Here is a 20,780-nt window from a genome sequence, read left to right as displayed (position 1 = left end):
ACCAGAGAATACTGAAGTACAGTATGTTTTCCTTACTCTGCTTGTACTTCAGAGACAGATAAAAAAAATAGGGTCTCATAGATTACAAGGTACCAATTAATTAAATGTACAAATCAACCAGGCAGCCGCCGGGCAGTCAACCTGACTGACGATCTGTAATAAATCTTAATGTTTTATGTTAAGTACTGCAGACATTTGGAGGAGGCCTGTGACCATAACATGTCTCCATGTTCAATTCGGGACAGTGTAATGGAAAAGAGAAAATTATTTAAAGAAATATGTAAAATGGTTTATTTAATTTTTTTTTTTCACTGATAATTGTACTGTTCAAGGTTGCTGTTTAACATGACTATAAATGTAGTAATGTAATGTTATAAAATTCTGTTCAAAGCCAGAAACCGTTACATAAACAGTATATATGTTAGGGCTGCAACTAAAGATTATATTCATTATCAATCAATCTTTTGAATGTTTTCTCAATTATTCAATTAATCGCTAATCGTGTAAAAACAAAAAGTGCAACCCTCCCCCATTGCAATGTTCTCAAAGCCTATAGTGATGTCTTTTTTAGTGCCTAACCCAAACCAAATGATTTTCAGTTCAGAGTATTAGGAAAACCACAATATTTATTTGAGAAGCTGGAACCAAAGAACTTCTGCATTCTTGTTTAAAAAATGCAGATTAAATTTCTGTCAATCGACTGATGAACAAACTGTTGCAGCTCTAATATAGATTATCTGGGCATCTTATGTATTTCTGATTACATGACCAGCTGAGAGTTACATGTGTGTGTATGGAAAGCCACATCTGAGCGTGTGGTGGCGAGCCAACAGTCACATGAGTCAGAGTGACATCATGCATGTTTGATATCTGTGTGCGACCGGAGTGCTTACAAGCAGAGCAAACACAAACTTCAAGACATAATACTAATGTCAAAGCACGGCATATATAGTGTACAGTAGAGACGAGCACACGCAGTCAATGCATAACCCAAACAGCACAGCAGTCAATACATAACTGTAAACTCTGCAGCTATCATTAATGTCATAGAAATATTATAATGTCATTTTGGATCTGATCCTGCACACAATGAGTGGACATATATTCTGTAGGACTTCCCACATCACTCTCCCGGGCCGCTACATCTCCCTCCCCCATGCGCTTGCCATCTCCCGCAAACTTCCTTTCCTTCCCCTGTCTGTATAGATCAGTCAGTGCCAACCAGCCATGCTTGGGGGGGTTGCACAGTAAATAAGTGTCTTTGAGTATGCCTGTTCAAATGTGTGTTATGCATGGGTCTGTGTTATTCTTGTGTAACTTTTAATAAGGCCTGTTGCATTACCAGATGATCTTATTTGACTTTTTTATCACAGTTTATTAGAATTTCCTGCTAGTAATAGAATGTGTTTTCAGAATTTCATCCACATGTCTCTGCATTGCTTTTGTTAAAATGCTCTTGTGCTTAATACTGAACTACTGACTGAACCCAACAATAAAATAACAACAGTAAAAACAAAATGTATTGTTTCTACTTGCATTAAATGCATTAAAAAATGCATAAAATTGAAATCCAGTAACTACATTACAAAATACAACATAACGTACCACACATTTGTTCTTATGCCCTGTTCTTTATCACTCTGTATAGCTGGGCTTATGTTTTTCTCCGCACAATATACAAATGTTTACATAGTGTTTGGTGTGTGTGTGTGTGTGTGTGTGTGTGTGTGTGTGTGTGTGTGTGTGGTGTGCGCGCCTGCTTACTGTGGGGGCAGGTAAGAGTTGTGTGAGGATGCCAAGGAATACACTACATGTGCAGGTCATCTTAAGTACACTCACACTACCAATGTCTTCACAAAGAAAGAAAACATCACATTTGTTGCATAAGCTCAGTGCTGTGTTGCTTAGTTTTGCCCTAAAGTTACATGATCGACGCAGGATTGAACATTGACATACCATATTTCTTGAGACGCCTCAGAAAATAAAGCCTCTGATGTGCCATCTTAATGGTATAAAATACAAACGATATAAAACGACCATGTGCGGGAGTCTGAAATGTGGATGCCTAAGAACTTGCCTAAGAATGTGTTTACAATTTTAACTGGAGAGTTGTTAATATAGACAGGTGTATGTGTGAGTTTGTTCTTCCTGAAATTTATTATGACCAAATCGTTGTATGGTTAGATGTTGTGTTATTGTGTCAGTGTATGCATGTGACTGTTATGTACAGAAAAAAGGAAATAGTGCAACCTGAATTCTGACTTCTCATGAGGAATAAAGCATTCTCATATGTGTTCCGATTTTAGTCAAGCCCACACACTCCTATCTCTCTCACAAATATGCGCGCACACACACACACACACACACACACACACACACACACACACACACACACACACACACACACACACGTAAAAACATCTGATTCATACTCTGATTCCCTCTGGTTTTCTTTCTTTTTGGTTCATCATTTGCAAAGTGAACCTGTGAGTGTTAGTGTGCCATTACTTTACATGAAATCTGTGAGAACAAATATTCCTGCTTGCAGATGTGTGTCCACGTAGAAATGTGCATGGCATAAAGTAGCTGTCATGGAAATCCAAACAATGGCTGAAAACAGGAAATTAAAGTGAGATCCCAAAAGCCAAACTTCGGCTTTTCAATTTTATTGAAATTCCTCTTTTGTAGCTTTTGAGCTCAAACAGGCAGTGAAAACTTAAGTCAAATATTTTCACTAAAAGGTATTGGATTTTTTATATCTGCATGACATGATTAGGAAAGTAAGAAAACTGTACAGGTGTCTCCACCACTCTCTGGGTTTGCCACCTCTCTTCATTGTCTCTTTAACAACTCTTCCTATTATGATTTGGTGTCACCCTCAGTTATCATGTCTCGCATGTTACAGTAAATGTATCTCTCTCACTCTGTCAACTTCAGTCTCCCTCACTTACACAAGCCCAAGCATGCACACACACACAAAGTCATGACAATCATTCCACTAATGGACCAGTCAAGTTTTGGTGCATCTACTTTTACATTAATTATGTATTTATACAATTTACCACCCTATTAATACTGTTGTATTTTTACATTATTTATTATTGACTGTTTTAATCTTTACTGGTGCCGTACTTCTTTTTGGAAATATATTTTATATTACAATGCAAATTTGTTTTTTGACTGACTTTGCAACAGATTGAGGAGTTGCAACTGTAATTGTGCTATTAGAGAGAGATAAAGTTCAAATATGTCATAATGTGCATTTATGTTAACTGAAAAATGCCACTACATAACATTTGCATTACTGAAAAATTAACTACAGTGAGCATATTAGAAAGGTAAAACAACAAAGCAAGATACTACAAAAAAGCATACAAATCACTGAATATTTTGTCACACGTATTTGGTTTTAATTGCATCGTATTGATGAGAAATCATGTGTTATTTACAAAGCCTGAGAAAAAATTCATTCAGAAATGGGCTGCCATTCCCCTTTAAGAAGGCCTGTTTGATGCACACTGTGCACATGCTCTATGCTTCACACAGTATCCACACCAAGCTAACACAGCTCTGACTCCCTCTTTAGTCTCTCACACACACACACACGCAGAAATACACATTCAAGATAACAAGTGGGGACAGAGCTAGTGTGAGCCACAAATGAGCAGTTGTGTTAAGTGACTAAACACATACTTCTACCATCATCTCTATAGGACTCCACAGTCCAGACATTGCTGCTTGTGCCAGCCATTACACACACACACACACACACACACACACACACACACACACACACACACACACACACACACACACACACACACACACACACACACACACACACACACACACACACACAACATACTTCATCTGTCACACGCGTAGCCAAAACACTGGCTCATAAAGCACTCCTCATATTGGAAAACATGTCATCAACTCCCCTGGCGTGGACTTGAACCATATACTATGATTACTACATTACTGCAAAACAAGGACTGTAGCAAACATTAGGAACTTACTGTAATAGTGTTTAAAAACCACAATGGCAGGTTGAGTTTTGAATAGTAAATACAGAGACAGGACATAGTAAATTAAGGGTGATTACCTGAAAGATTGAGGTGCATGTTGGCTAAATATTTTTAAATCATGTTTGTTCAATTGTTTGCTATTCTACATCTGAATTTAAACTGTTTACTGGCACAGAGACTGAAGTGCACTACTAGTAGGATACTTTTGTATCCTTGGTTTGTTTATGAGTGACTACAAAGCTGGCAAATCACACAAGGCACTTTAATGCAAGAGAATAAAGGCAAACTGTACATGAAACCTGAACAGAATTATTAGAATCAAATATAGCGCAGAGGAATGTCTACCTTTACACATTTCTAATCTGCATCCAAAATAGGTAAGACAAGAAGCAACAAGCAAGATGGAATATATGACAGAAGCACTGACAACATTATAAGATGTCAGCTCAAAAAAAGAAACCACTGTATTGGGCCTCTAATAATCTTTGACAAGAACCACTGCAATCTGGCGAATGCCTTTCAGTGACTAGTTGTCGCACTAAAGCACTTGGCGACTCTAATCAGTAAACAAGCAATGGCTGTGAGTCAAATATTTGGCACTGTGAAGGTTGTTGGTATGTATTTACCTCACAAATGACTTTTTCTTTGTTGTGGTTGCTCATTTTCTAGTACACAGTATGTGCATTTCATGCCTATAACAGAGTTACATGCAAACGCAAAACATACACTGCTTTAGCATGGCTTTTGTCTTGTTGTGTGTGTAACAGGCCTGAGAGTTCATTGAAGTCAGTGTTACATTGTCCATGAATGAACCTACTGTCAGCGTAAGCTTTAGGGGGTAACTGATAATAGATCTGTGTGATCTGATTATTTAAACTGCAGTGTATTGGGACCTGTAAGAAGAACTTCTGCCCGCTCGCCTACAGATGGTGTTGAGGAAATATGGTCAGTATACGTTTAAATAAAGGAGTGTGCCTGTGATGGCCGCACTAGCAGCCACACATGGCAACAACTCACGGTGGTAACTCTCTTTTGTTTTGAGCACATTGCACATTATACAAAATAAATAACTGGACACATACACTTTAGTTTTACAAACAGTTTTATTAGTTATTTGACTTTGTTTTCTATTTGGGTGCACAAATTTAGTTAACTTTGTCAATTTAGCTAATTTCAGGTTTGTTATCTTTGTTTAAGTTACATTTTTGAGTTGTGTTCTTCTTTTCTCGTTATACTTTTAGTTAGTTATGATTATTTGATTGACTTCTCCTTAGTTTATATTAGGTAGCACTGGTTTAAAATAGGTTGTAGTTATTGTGGTTTGGCTATTTAATGTGTTTGTCTACCCCTCTTGTATCAGAATGGCCTGATCGGCCACTATATAAGTTTCCCCCATGTCTCAGTCTTGTTAGGGCTGTTTGGTTAGTGTAGGGCTGTTTGGTTATGTTACCTGAGTTAAGTTCTTTTTAATTGACCTCTTTTATGGGCCCAGGATTTTCTGTTTCCTGAAAATTAGTTTTTGTTTTGTTTTGTAAATAAAAACCTACATTTTTCTGAAAATCTACCTAACGACTCCTCGTGCCTGCCAGCTTGGTCCCTCACAGTGCCATAAAGCACCGATTTGTATAAATCAATTTTGAATATGTTTTAAAAAACAGGTGCACTATGAAAAACAACATATGGTACATGACTTGAGAATAAAACTGTGGTTCTTTCTTGTGGAAAAAAAAGTAATTTTACTACTCAACAAAACAGCTGGGCTTGGCTTCTGTTTGTTAAATCAATTGTAAGCATTTTGTGAAAAATTGAATGTAAAGTAATGAAATTAATGTTAAATTTGTACAAAGCCTGCCATTTCAATTAAAGATGGTTTTAGTAAAGCTATGCTGTCCGGTTGTGTGTCACAGAAGAACACACCAGAATGTTGGGAGATGACAAGCATGTAAATGTCATTACTGTAAACAAGCTTCACAGCTTAAACAAGGGGGACAGTTGTTTACAATGCCTATCTCCCCCCCCCCCCAACTCTTTCTGGGTAAACCACTTGAGATGATTGTGACAAAATGTCAACATCAAAAGAAAACAAATCCAGATATTCAATAAGGTAGTCATTAAAACCAGGTATATGTGTGGCATGGGTGTGTGTGTGTGCATTAGTCCCTCTGTCAATAGCAATAATTCATATTTAAAACATATTCAGCAAATGATTAATGTTATCCCTAATTGTAACATCCAAATGTGAAGCTTTTTCAAGCTGTGAGTTCTTTGCTAGCGTTTAAATGACCTCTGTATTGTTTTGTGCATGGATATTTCAGCCTTCGCATGTGTCCTTTTGTCCCCAGTAAAATAAATGGCGCTGCGGCTTCAGTTATGCAATAACATTGGTACGGGCAATCACTACATGATACCATACGCCATTCACTGCGTGTTGCCTTACGAAGGATGAGACGGATGAATTATATTCACCATGAAAAGGTCATTGTTTTGCTCAGCTACCTTCAGCAGGAGCTGCCCGGGGTGTTGAGTCTCAGATAGATAAGTAAGAAATGACCTTAAAGCAAAGACAGGAGGGTTGCAGACTATTTGTCTGTCCCCTAGAAAAGGTGGGTAGGAAGGAGACGCAGTCACGTGCAGGATATGTTGTACTTTCTATTGGAGTGAGATGACTAAACAAAGGAAAAACAGTTAAGGAGAAAGCTCAGCAGGAGAAGAATGAGTGTGAGTTCCTGACAGAGGTTGTTATCTTACGTGCGTGTGCTCGCTACATCCTGTTACTAACTTGTGCCTCCTGGTGGTAGCAGGACCCCAATCTTTTGCCCTGTGTTCAACCCGAGGAGGAAATTGCTTTCTATTTATAATGAGCTGCTGCATTTAACCAAGCCTTACTAACAAGAAAGGCAGACTCATGCTATTAGGGCCTCTGTGACTTTGCAGCATTGCTATGTTATAACCCAGAGGAGCTCTGCAGCATCTAGTCACTGTGTAGACAGTGTAGCACAAGCATACAAACAGATTCAGTATTTGGACCTTCCAGGAGTTAACAATATTGAGAATGCACTAAGTGAGCTGTCTAAACATCCACAATCCTAGAAGTCAGCTTGTCTGCATTGCAAGGTTTCATTGTCTCTTTGTGCTGAAAGTTATACCACTTTTGAATGAATCACTGAGTAAAAACCAGCTTAGGTCGGCAATCTAGTGATATAATTTGATCCTCGCTTTACACATCAGGCCTTTCAGCATTGCACCTCAGGTTTCATATCAGTCCGCAGTCCACCTGTGAGGCTGCAGAGCAGAGAGGTGTGAAATGGCAATCTTCACCACAGCCTTACCTGCTGACTGTGATAGCAAAACTAGCTCAGCACTTTTGTCTCTAGTGCTCCTCCTGTGACTACAGCGTGAGTTCTGTAGAACAACTAAGGCCAAGCTGGCCCACCTGCCCTACAAAGTATTCTATTGTTCAACCTCTGCTGAAAAGGGAAAGAGTGCATTATTCACCCTCCGGTATCTGAGTTAATGTTGACACTGCAAAATTAAACAATAGTCTGTGCAAGCAATGGACAAGGATCCGTATAAGGATCAGCAAAAATGTATATAGTGCAGTTAAAGAATCCATAAAACCACAGAAGAGGCAGTTGTGTATTTTTAAAAAGATATCCTTTGTCGTGACACTTGAAAGAAGCAATAAATTATATATAATTGGATATCCAATCATTAGCATGTCCTCTCATCTCTACTTAATGATCTTGTTCATGAAGCATGCAGGCCACATCAATGAGGCTGCTCACTCCTGATAGGCAGTACACAAAAACACAATTCTTAATGGGTGCATCCATAAATCCAATCTGGGACTTCTGTTCACAGGAGACATATACAGGGTCCATTAAAATACAGTAAAAAATATTACATAGCAATGCCCTGGCCTAACTGAAATTTGAAACTATATATGTTCACACTTACAGCTTTGGTGTGTATTATAAAGATGAGATGAGACATAGAATGAGCTTATTTCCTAGCGAGTGCAGTTTAATTTGATGCCATTTGGTCATAACTAGAGTGAATACTGCTCCTTGAACTTTCTTTTTGCCCTTAGGAACATATAAACTTAAATCTTGGCAATGCCCTAAATTTATTAACCATATTATTAACAAAGCAGTTTGGCTCCATAATGGTTGTGCTGTAAATAATAAATAAAATACCTGAGGTTTAGAGGCTATACAAAACGTTACCAGTATTAAATAAGTACGTGTCAACACTATGCACACGGTCATCATCAGTCTGAGGCTGGGACACACATTAGTGAGTGGCATCTGTCGCTGAGAGCTGTTTAGCTCAATGGAGCTGCTGTTCAGCTGAAAGTAGCTTCTTTTAATAAACCTCACATTTTATATATAAAGGTAGAAAAATTAAACATTGTACTCTATCAAAGTAGAGACGCACCAATGCAACTTTTTCTTTCCTGATACTGATTCCGATAACAAGTACTGAGCCGATATGATATCTTTGTTCCCTATTATAAAATGAGTAAACTTCACTTTCACTTCTGGCTTTGCAGTAAAAACCTAACACATTAAAACCTTCATATTAAAACACATTTAATGAGTGACTTTGTGCATTCATACTACCTCACCACAGAAAAAGACCAAAAAGCAAACTATATTTAGCCTAATGTAGAATGGCCATGTCTGGCCGGTGCCAGATTCACTTAATAAGGTCAGTGTGGACACACGTATTGTTGCATCCGTAAACTAATGACAAAAAGAGAGCTGGCGTTTGTGTAACTACTCCAGGCCAGCAAGAGTTTGCATGCTGACATCTATTAGAATAGCCTTTCAAAAATATTGCTGCAGTCATTGTATTCACACAGGAGAGCAAAATGCACAGATGTTTCAGCAAGGCTTTCTTCAGAGTCCAACCAGACTCTCAACACTTTTCCAGATTCTTGTTCCATACTCATGCAAGTTTCGACATTTTCTTCCAGTTGACAAAATTAGGACAATCAAAATCTTTCAAATTTCCCTCCAAAACCTACCCTGACAACACACTGTACATGATACTGTATCAGACTTTGTAATGTCCCACATGGCCTACTTTCTCTTGATACACCACCGCTGTGTAAACAAACACCCTGAGGTCACCCTCCAGGAGGTCAAAATGAGAGCAGTACATCTTACTTCTCTAAAGTAGACCAGACACAGTTTTAGCAAAAGCTGTAGCTTATCATGCACCATGGGTTCAGCAGCGTAACAGACAGAGAAACACTCCCGCCGGTCTTTTACAGCGGGCTGGTAACCTTTCTTTAACATGTTCTTGCTCTCAGACGAAGCTTTCAAGAACATTCAAATGTCTGCAGACTCGCTGTATAAGCTGTTCATGAATCATTGAACACTACAGCTAAATTTGGCTCGTGTAAGAGCCACATTCTGTGTGTTTGTCTGGGTTTTGGAGAGTGTACTCATTCTCAGCTGTGGAACAATGCTTACAACACTACATCACCCATAATTCATCACACAGACATAAATGCACAAGGTGCACAGAGTGGTGCAATGACGATAAAATTCTAAAAATAGAAAGCTGAATAAAACCTCTGTATAGAGAAACTATGACATGATAAAGCACCAATGAGAATAGTTGTCAAAGTGTTTCTCTGTGTAGGCACAGCAGATACTTCAAATCTGCATGATACACTGAAGATGCAATCTGTATGCAACCTCTTACTATTGCAAAATCTCTTGATCTCAGAAGGACGATACAATAAAACTTTGTCAACTGAAAGAGGATTATGATGTAACAATGCATTTTGTAATGCATCTTGAACCTCGAAGAGATTAGCTTCTATTATTTAACTCTTTTTTATCACAAAGATACAGATACCAACCCAAGTTGAAGCTAGACATTATAGTTTTGAAAATGTGAACTCAGACAAGCCATATAAACACTATACAGAGCAATACAAGTCTATCTTTGGCTGTATGTAGCAGCATTAACACAAAAGGCACCAAATGGATTATAGTGACATATAAAGACTACTCACCAGGTCATGGTTTGTGGAGTTGGAATCATCTGCAGGGAAGGGGACATAGACAGCTAAGGCCATACAGTTGGCAAAAATAGCAATTAATATAAATATATCAAATGGCCTGTGAAAAGAAGTTAAGGAAAATGCAGAAGAGCAATGATGCAACATAGCAAGACAAAAAAATTATCATATCATCATTTATCATATGGATAAAAATGACTTACCTGCTGTGATATTAAAAATTCTGGACTACTTTAATTTAACTCCCCAATCCTGGGGTGGCCTCTAGCTCACCCAGTAAGAGCGCTCACCCTATGATAACTGAGTCGTGCAGTGACCCGGGTTAAAATCTGACCTGCGGCCCTTAACTGCGTGTCACCCCCCCCATCTTTCTCCCTCCCCCTTTTCGTGTCTATCCACTGTCACTTTAAAAAAGGGAAAAGCCCCCCCCCCCAAAAAAAACTTATAAAAAAAAGAACTCTCTGATCCTGAGTTTTTGATGGCTTTTTTTAAAGATCAATGTTTTAAATGGCAGAACAAAGTCACAAATGATCTGTATGTATGGTTTTGTTTGGGTTATAATACTTAGCTGCTATTTGAGTTGTGTAATTGTTTATTGTAGAGCTGTGGTTCCCAACCAGAATACATCAAAGGGGTCATAATATGATTTGTAATATAAGCAAAGAAACCACATAATCACTTAATTGGTTGACTTGATTGTAATTCATTTGATGTCATCCATAGACGACAGATGTGAAGAGGGGTCAAATGTGGACAAAGCTTTGTTTTGAAGGGGTCAAAAGTGTAAATGGCTGGGAACCACTTTACGACATTATGTTAACATTGCCTCTTCTATTACTTATTATTATTATTATTATTACCAAAACGAAATATCAATCTACAGATCTCAGACGAAACTTTCCAAAAACATTTAAATGTCTGCAGACTCACTGTATAAGCTGTTCATGAATCATCGAACAGCACGTTACTCAAATACTGAACTATTAAAACTTAGAAACCTCTGCCATCCTAAAAAAACAAAAAAACAAAAATTCTGTAATTTACACTAAAAACAATTCAATGTTAAACTGATGAACAATGTCAGGAATTAGAGACTGACCAACAACAACAACCAACTGTATTCCACATTACAGTAACAATGACACAGCGACTGGACCATTACTTCTATCATTTATACAAAAAACATCTTAAATTCAGTTAATTCTTCACACTCTTCTGAATTGTTCTTTTCCAATCACGAAATCTCAAAAACAAACACTATTGCACTGTTGCATGCAGTCCATGCAGAACAATTTGGGACTGCTGATACGACCACAGCTGCATTTCCCAAAGTATACTGGTAGTAAAACCATATTGACCTTTTTTTTTGACAAACACACAAAGGAGGATTATGAAATGAATCTTTGCGATTCCTGATAGGCAATATCCTTTATAACATCTGATGGCTTTTGTGATGACAGCATCTGCTTAAGCAACAAGCACACCAGACTGTCACACAGCTGTGTTGTGCCAGTGTTAGGTCCCTTTATCTACATACCCTGCCAGTAGGATTCAGTGACTGTCTGTCTTTTGTGCTAAAAACATGTTTCTGCACCTCAGTTTGACGTCCTTTTTTTAAACTGGGACTCAAGAATTACATCAACTACTGTGCCATGTGATCATTTATACAATATATTGGTTTTTGAACACACTTTACATCATGCTTCAGGTTGCATCTATTACAGCTATAAATAATAAACTGACTTGTGGGGAAAAAAAGCAAAAGGCAATGTCTAAACCAAGAGGAATATGTATTTCTCTTTCTTTTGTTGCCTTTATGTAGCCTGAGTAATGAGCACTACATTGAATTACCTAAGGTGGCAATAGCACAGCTAAGATCCAACAAAGCTTTACACACAAGCTATGCACAAGTAGGGCTGCAACTAATGATAATTTTCATTGTCAATTAATGTGGCAATTATTTTCTCAACTAATCCATTAATCATTTGGTCTATTAAAGGTCAGAAAATAGTGAAAAATGCCCATGAGAGCTTCCCAGTGCCCAAGGCGGTCTTGTTTTGTCCAACTAGCAATCTAAAAACCAAAGATATTCAGTCTACACAGATATAAAATTAAAACAGAGAAACATTCTCACATGAAACCAGAGAATGTTAAGTGTTTTTTACTGATAAACTACTTAAATAATTAATCAATTATGAAAATAGTTGCCAATTAGTTTTCTAATCTAATCAATTAATCCACTACGAGTTTCAGCTCTATGAACAGTTAATGATCTTTGGTCAAATCCCAATACTCAAACCCCATTCCCACCTGGCATTAAAATCTGTCCCAAGTGATCAAATTACAATTGCAGCCCTCTAGGTACAGGTGGGAATGCACCCAGGATGCATTGCTCCGAGGCTCTGACCCTCTGAGACCACATGCGGAGGTGGTTTAGGCCACATATGACCACATTCATCCCAATAGCAGTATGTACATGAATATATCCCGGGCCATATTGAAGGACCGCCTACTCAACTGTAAGCGGAACTACATACTCATTCAAAGTATTTCTCATGTCACAGAAACCACTGAGAGTAACTTGAGTGTTTTGGATGTTTTTATCCCTGGTTCTCTAGAGCTCTGTGCTCTGCGGTAGCCTGGAAATGGCAGCCGCACAGAGGTCCACGAGGAACGCTGGAAAACAATTTTTTGTTTCATTAAATGTACCTGAATACACAAATATGTAGGATATTAGACTACAGACATTCATGTTCTTACGTCACAACTTATGTTGTTTCTCAACCGGCGAGCCTGAGTGGTCAAAGGAGCGGATGTAAAATGGTGGATGACATGTTTAATTTCCTAAAAGTACTTCACAACAGAGAATAGAGAGGACAGAAGAACAGCCAGGCAAGCGATTGGGCACAAATCTACGCTTCATGGTGCTTTGCTGGCAGTGTGTTTACAGCGTTAGAGCTGTCCACTTGTGATCGGATCACTCAGGATGGGTTTTAAAACCAGGAGGAAACAGAATTTTAGACAGGCACCCAACAACACATAAAGAAAGCCACTGTAAAGGATACTTCCACTCCACCAGGCTGATGCAGGCCCTGCGTATGGGGTTGTTAAGTTTGAGGCAGAACAGAGCCCTCGGTGGCCTGCTGTTGGCATTACTGCCCTGTTTCTTGCTTTTGGCATACTGCTGCCGCTTCTTCTGTGCCAACGCACCTGCCGGGATGGTAGTAGATGCTGGGGCAGGCAGGGCAGGAGGTGCGGGTGGTGCAACATGTGCTGGGGCTGGGGCCGCAGCAGGGGCAGGGGTTGAGGCGGGAGGGGCCTCTGGGACTGGGTCTGGGGCAGGCCCGTTGGCGCTCATGGTGCGTGCGTGGCTCTGTGAGGAGCATCCAGCAGCATGGATCTGCCAGGGTAGACGGGGTGGCTAGAGAAGGGCCGAGTAATCTGACCAATGAGCTGGCACGTCACCAGGGGGAGCGACTCTGGTGCTGCTGGCATAATTTGCCTCTGAGAACGAGAAAAAGGTGAGAAGATATGGAATCAGTTTATTTTACATTTTTTATATCAATAAAAAAAATATTGATATTGCTTTTAAGTGAGAGCAGAGCACATTAAATCTGTTCTTTAATCACTACATTGGCATGCATGATGCACTAGACAAGACTTTCAGGTTCTTCTGCCTGTTTATAGAAGTCTAAATAACCACTGATGTGGACCTGCTTAAAAGCTGCGCAGACCTTTCAGGTCATCTGCATCTGATATTCTCAATTTTTCTTGAGTTAGTTCAACATCTGGTGAAGCTGTCTTTAGATTTTATGGCCCTAGATGCTTGAAAAGCCTTCTGAATAACTGAGAAGTTATCAGTAATGTTAAATATTATCAATAAGGTAAAAATGCAATACATTTGTATACGCTCTAAATGAATAATTTAGTCTTATTATGAGTCTTCTCTTAGTGTTACCGTAAGTATTATTAACATTCTTATTATGCTAATTTTTCTATTTGTTATCCTTTTCTCTCTTCCTGTTCTTTGTCTTTCTTTTCTTCATAAACTATATGTAAAGATGTGCATGAAACATGCTATATAAATGAAGCTTGCCTTGTCTTAATCAAATGTGTTTTCTTTGTCCAAGGGTTAGGGTTACATTCCACAATCCAGTTTAAACTCCCTCCCCCATTTATATCCTATCCTCTGTCAAAAAAAGGTGAAAATGCCTCTTACTCATATGCACTGAGCAGGTAAACAGTGTACAGGGTACAGTAGGTGCTCCAAATGGGCTCAAAGGAGTTCAGTGAAGGAAAAAGGTGCAGGGGTAATTCATATTGTTATATAGAGCACAAACCAGACTACAGTTTGAGGCCATGTGAGAACTTTTGACTTAGACATGATTGATATTATGATCACACACCTACAAAAAGATGGCAAAATAAAGCCAATAAGTCTTCAACAGCTTATTAATCTGCACTTGTCTGTTCAAGAAGAAAGAAGAAATTTATGTTTCCCCTCAAACATGCAAATAAGATAATTCAATTCATTAAATGGGAAATGTATCCTGGTGTGTTCCTCAAACTGTGAAAATAATGAAATGTGCAACTGAAGCCGAGGACCGTTCACAACTACGAGATATATAGGTTGGACTGATTGTGACGATACCATCAAAAGTCTAATTAATAAACAATCAAACATTTGCTGAACCTGAACATATAGGAGGAAACATATGAAAGCAGATGTCAAAAAACACACGCAAATGAAACTGTAAATTCAGAGCTGCCACTCTCAGGCATCACTTGGTCACATCAGTTGTGTAAGTCCTTGAACTGCTGAGCAGGCCCCGCAGAGGAGGAAACAGAAAAGGTCACATTGCAGTGATGCTCCAAGAAGTATTCATCTTCATATTGCATAGAAAAATTAGATATGAGTGTTGCTGTGATGTAAGACTGCACATCTTGTGGTGGATGCAGGCTGCCAGCTTTAGATGGTTTTTTTGTGTGCTAGGATGCTGCCTTCATGTAGCCGAGGGTAGTGCAAGCTCAATATGTGAACAATGCGTACCAAATGCGCTTATTTTGGAATATTAATTTCACTGCTACATTGCCAACGTCGACAGTGCACCCATGACAAAAAACGACACACTGGCACTTCCATGAAAAATTCGTGATAAAATAAACATAAAGCGTTCTCTTATTTCTCCTTGGACGCCACCAAGGTAGGATATGGTGAACCCCCCCTCAAAAAAAAAAAAAAGATGTGAAATGACAACCTGACTCCGGGCACTCATAGTGAAAATTGAGCAACGCACAGCCGTCAGCTGGTCCTCGCTGCTCAGCAGAAACAGCTGGCAACGTTATTAGGACAAACCTCAATCAGTGATGCTCTTACACTCACTCAGGGTTAATATAGTGGACAGTCCACATGACCAGAGCCCACCTCAGTTTGTTGATAAGGTACCTGCCTGGTATCAGCTCTGACCACGCTCTATTACCTTGTAGGCTATTTTAATGTATAGTTCATGACAAGTCGACAAATCCCCTCATCTAAATCGATAAAACACGACAGCGTCGACAGGACAATGTCCTCTGACAGTAACGAAAAGGCATCATCATTGCCTACATGCAGGAAAACGCAGCTATGCTAAAGAGGCTAACTTCAGTGTGTGGAGCAGAAACCGCACCGTGCTGTACCTTTTCTGAAGACTTTACGATTCAGCCGCGGTCCCCTCCGCTCGGTAACAAGGGTCCAGTGCTTCAGACGGCTAAAAACGTCCGGTCTCAAACGGCGGTTTAAAATTCATCAGCTCCGGGAGCAGGAGGGACACATAACGCTTGTGCATTAATTAAGCTCTTCCATGGTGATCGTGGAGAGCTGGAGACAGGAGTGTGCGCACCAGACAACAGAGCATCCCCGTCCGCTGCCTGTTTATCGTCACGGCGCCAGTGAACAGTGAAACGATCTACATCAGAGAGCGAGCTCTCCTCCTCCTGCCCCTGCTCCTGCACAACACCCCGCTCACCTCAAACAGGCATGTCCGCAGTGTTACCTGCTCTTCAATAAAGGTGACACATTTCAAACAGGGTGTCACGTGCAGCATCCATTAATCACGTGAAGGTCAATAACTACTGAATGGATCCAAATCAGTGTGCACTTGTAATTTTAAGGCAGCAGTTGCGGAAAAGATGAGCAATAATAGGCTAATAAACGTACTTGGATACCACTAATAAGGCTCCCTTTATGAAGAGCTCATGATCAGAAGCTAATTAATCCGTTATGATTGCTAATGCTTTTAAATTATGAGTAGTTAAAAACATATCATTTTTGTTTACAAAGTCGGCCTAGTGAAAAATCCAGGACGCGGTTTTCCATTTCTATTTGACAATAATGCTATAATAACTGCTTATCATGGGTTTCCTCCTTTCTGATAAGCCATCGGTTTGTTATAAATGTTAATAGGTTTTTAATAAAGGGCGTTAATCGTCAAATCTGCAGTGTGTTGTTAAGTACTCAATACATGTATTCTCTGGGATTTTCATATACTGGCAACCCAAAAGTTGTTCTTGTTAATGGGCTATAACTGATCTATAAAGTATTTGTAAATTATTGATAATAGGTTCAACCTCTAAACCTTTCATATAGAATGTATTATAGAATGTGGTACCAAATATGGCTGAAATCCAAGACAAAATCAAAGTGAGCAGGGCATAATACCACACCTGATGTTCAGGCTTTTGTTTAAATGTTTAAATCTTTCACAAAATTTGCAATATGTGCAAAATAAAAAAAGACTTGCCCTTTCAAATGTTCAGACCCATTTTAATGGCCACACTCAAACCATGATGGACTAAGATATAAAACAGCAGCTCTCTCTTTTAACTGTCACAAAATAATGCCCCTTATTGATGAGAACTGTCAAAATCAAAAGTAGGGCTGTGACGTTGGGATTTTTCTCACAGTGTTATCAACACAGCCCAAACCAAAGCAGGATCAGTGATTCTGTCTTTTTCTCCACCTCTGTTTACTTAGCTTGGCTCTGGCCTTCTACGTAGTTCCGCTCAATTTTCATTTTCCTGCAGTACCATGTCTGGGTTTGCGGTATATTCTTGGGTTTTCTCCGGGTCAATTTTTTACCGGTCCAATCAGCGAACAGAGGGTGTGGCTGAGAACAATGACGTTGAGGTTGTGAGCTAGTTTTCGTTGTAGTTCATTAATGGCAGCGGAGAAAGATGCAAGCGAAGCTACTTGGTCCATTGTGGCAATACTGCAATATCCAGAAGTTAAAGCCTGAGCAAGAACAATCTTTGCTGAGTTTGGTTGGTGGCCATGATGTTGTGGCCCTCGACCTTACAGGGTTTGGGAAAAGTTTGATTTTCCAGCTTGCTCCGTTAGTGTTAAAAAAGTTGGCTAAGGCGAACGCTAGTGATGCTATGACCAATCCAGAGTGGCTTTTGACAGATCTAATAGTTTTAAACTTCAACCCAGGAATACCAGCCTTCAAGGCTTGTCAATGGAGAGCGGCCAGGCTTTCTGCATGCATAGCTTAGACACAAAGCTTAGCTTACTACAGTGTAGCTTACTTAACATCAGCCTGCTAAAGATACAGTTTAGCTTACTGCTAACATTAGCATGCAGCTAAAGACACAAAGACTGAAGGCTGGACATTCAGAAACCCCTTATCTCACTCAAAACAGCATGAGCAGCAGGTTTTTCATCCAAGTTTGTATGCGTGTGGAAGCACCAGAGACACAAAATAATACCCCAAATCCCAGAAAATAATTCATATTCATAAAATGGGCACTTTAAAATCGAAAGTCAAATCTAATCCTGAATTTGAAGAATCATGACACCCCTATTAGTAATTGAATTTGTTTTCTGAGAAATTGTACAAAAATTCTCATGATCTTCAGAGAATGCACCATAGGCATACAGTACCTTCTAAATCAAATAATGGTTATGTATTGTCATAAACCCAGCGACTCTAAGAGAAAGGCATGTTTGGCAATGTCGTCTCCAAAATGACAGAGGAGATTCTGGTGGTCATAGAGTATGTGAATGGAGCCTCAGAAATGAACAATGTCTCATCAAAGCAACATGTAATCCCTCAGCTCCCAACCACAACAGGTTTTCTATTTATCATCACCTTGTAGGTCAATATGACAAACTTCTCATTATTTGCAAATCCAGCCGTTACAGAACAACATCATCATTTGTTTAGAGTTGTGTTTGTCCACCTGATGAATGGAGGTACTCATATGTAAGTATTCTAACTTTAGCTAAGTTTTTGGTCTCCACCAACACCTGAGGGAAATATATGGCCCTTTAATGCTCCACTATGTTCACAAGCTAGTCTCTAACTGTGTCTGTCAGTCGTTTAGTGCATGCTTAGCAGGTACTATATAATGGGTTTTTAGAGCCTTTTTTTCTGCAAACAGCTGCCTGCTGCAGACTAAAAGGAGGCTGTGAGAACGGTCAGAGTGAACTAAAACGATAAAGTTGTGGCCGGAGAGCAAAAAAATGAGCTCAACCTCACTATAGAGCCCTGTAAAGCCAGATTGTAGGTTCATACTTTGTGACCCCTTTCAAATTGTCACCTTGATTTTAAATCGTCATTTGATACACTGTTTTAATAAAAAAATATTGATCATAGCCATTTTAAAAACATCCATTCTGTGTACCAAATCTATATTATGGAGATATTGAGACATGCCAGATAACCTAGGTAGCCAGTTTCTCCAGCCAAAGTCAATGAAAATGTGTCCTTTGCAATGACGATGTGTTGCCCTCCTTAAACTGTTCCCTTTTCAAAATGTTCCCATTAGTTCTTTGTGAGAAAGCAGATTCTGAAGTTTTTTCATCTATAAAATGTTATCCAAAGGAATGTACAGGGATAATTTGAAAGTATTTTAGATTCTGAAATAATTAGTTTTTTATTTTTGTTTTGGGGTTAAAACTATTTTATTGCTAATTTTAGAGAATGGTCCCAAAGATACATGTTAGTCTTTACGGGTAAAATCTGTAACTTTGTAAAAAAGTAAATTATCAGAAAAAACTCAGAACTTCTGATGTCAAACAATGTCATTCATTGTGACTTGTTTGTGTCAAGGCATCACCTCTTATGCCAATACAATCAACATTGTCCTACCACAAAAAAACGTAAATTTGTAAATTAAAAGGCAGGCGGATAAATGCAACAAGGCGCTCGTACATCTGTCACACAGCTACACATTAATCCCACCTCTATGAAAAACTAATGACCAAATGAGAGCTTTGACCCACAGAAGACCCTTTAACACTCTTTAACAAGCACTTCTTATGTTGGTATCAAGCCTCTTTAGTAACACCAGCACTTACGAAACAGCAAATGTTCAGCAAGACTTAGTCAAAGTTAAATCATTTAAATTAATGGTTTTACCTAAAAAGTATTTCCTTTTTCCCGTAATGCTCTTCTATTACCGCCGAACCACAACCTGATTACATGTTTTAGTTGCAGTTTGCTCAAATAGCAGTGACAACAGTTCACTACTACTGAGCTATTATTGTCAATGCTGTGAAAGTCCTACCTGCCAGAGTAGAACAGCGTTGAGGCCTCTGCGTCACCTACATGTCCCAGCTGACAACAAAGAACAGAAAACATAAATTTACTTCCCTGGTGGGCTGGTCAGTGAGTGAATGGCAACAGTGTTTGAGGAGAGGTGAAGAACGACTGGGCGAAGAGGCGAGGCTCATCGTATCAACTTACATGTCTGCCCAGGATAATGGTTTCTTCTAGAATCGTCTTGAATTATTCACATATGGATGAGGTGGTGTGTGTGTGTGTGTGTGTGTGTGTGTGTGTGTGTGTGTGTGTTGCTGTGTTTGTCCAATAGGGTTGCAGCGATTTACCGTTTCATGGTATACCGTCCTATAAAAAATTGACGGTTATCATACTGTGTTCATTTGTTTAATTACAGTATTGAAAAATACATTTTATTTAATTTATTCTCAAAAGGATGAGTTTTAACACATAATTACATTAAACAATGGTTTTAAGATTTGATTGTAATAATGTTTGTTCAACCAAAATAACCAGTTTTTATTCCTTCAGTGGTCATTGAATTGGCACTTGCTTATAATGTAACTTAAGGTTGGGAAAATGAGTCACACCTCAGGAATGATAATTAGCCTCCTCACCAATACGGACTGGAAGACAATTAACAGAATATTTGATTTAGAAGAAACTGTGTCCTCAAAAGTGTCATTTTAGTTTAATCATTTTACACACTTTTTAGGCCTTTTAGGCCAGTCCTCCATTTTCTGGATCCATCCACACCTCCCCTCTCCGCGATCAATGCTGGCTTGGCTCACCTATACCCTATCCTTCTTTTTATTTTTTCAGAAATAATTTTATAAAATTTCAAATTTATATTTAAACTGTTTTTAGTCTGAAATATTATTTTTTGCTATTTGTCTGAAAACCTTTTCTCTCAGATCATTTATTTTATCAAATGTAATGAAGAAACAAATCTAGCTCCATTTAGTCACCCGAGGAAGTCGAGGGGCAGATTTGGTCGCCACATGGGGTCACCCTTTTCCACAAGTAGCATACAAGAATCTAACGAGAGACTTCTGTAATGTCAATACAGTGAAAAGGGACCTAGTTTGTTCAAGTTTGTTTGAGCTAACGTTTTTGAAATGATTCCCATCTTCTGTTATTGTTTGTAATGAGAAAAGTTCATTTCAAGGATTT

At 38.9% G+C, this 20,780-nt stretch overlaps 1 protein-coding gene across 1 annotated transcript in view; it reads right to left on the bottom strand.

The window, feature by feature from the left end:
• The window catches only part of LOC116687621 (voltage-dependent L-type calcium channel subunit alpha-1D-like), a 62,554-nt gene extending 46,404 nt beyond the window's left edge, over window positions 1-16,150 (bottom strand). The window contains 3 exon segments of the mRNA XM_032513128.1: window positions 10,060-10,165; window positions 13,131-13,569; window positions 15,745-16,150. Coding sequence (XP_032369019.1) covers window positions 10,060-10,165; window positions 13,131-13,423 — 399 coding nt within the window. The 5' untranslated portion in view covers window positions 13,424-13,569; window positions 15,745-16,150.
• Window positions 16,151-20,780: the final 4,630 nt, after the last annotated feature.

The sequence above is a fragment of the Etheostoma spectabile genome, chromosome 4, assembly GCF_008692095.1.
Source record: "Etheostoma spectabile isolate EspeVRDwgs_2016 chromosome 4, UIUC_Espe_1.0, whole genome shotgun sequence".
Classification (NCBI taxonomy): domain Eukaryota; kingdom Metazoa; phylum Chordata; class Actinopteri; order Perciformes; family Percidae; genus Etheostoma; species Etheostoma spectabile.
The sequence above is the reverse complement of the archived record's forward strand: the minus strand, read 5'-3'. Positions and strand labels throughout refer to the sequence as shown.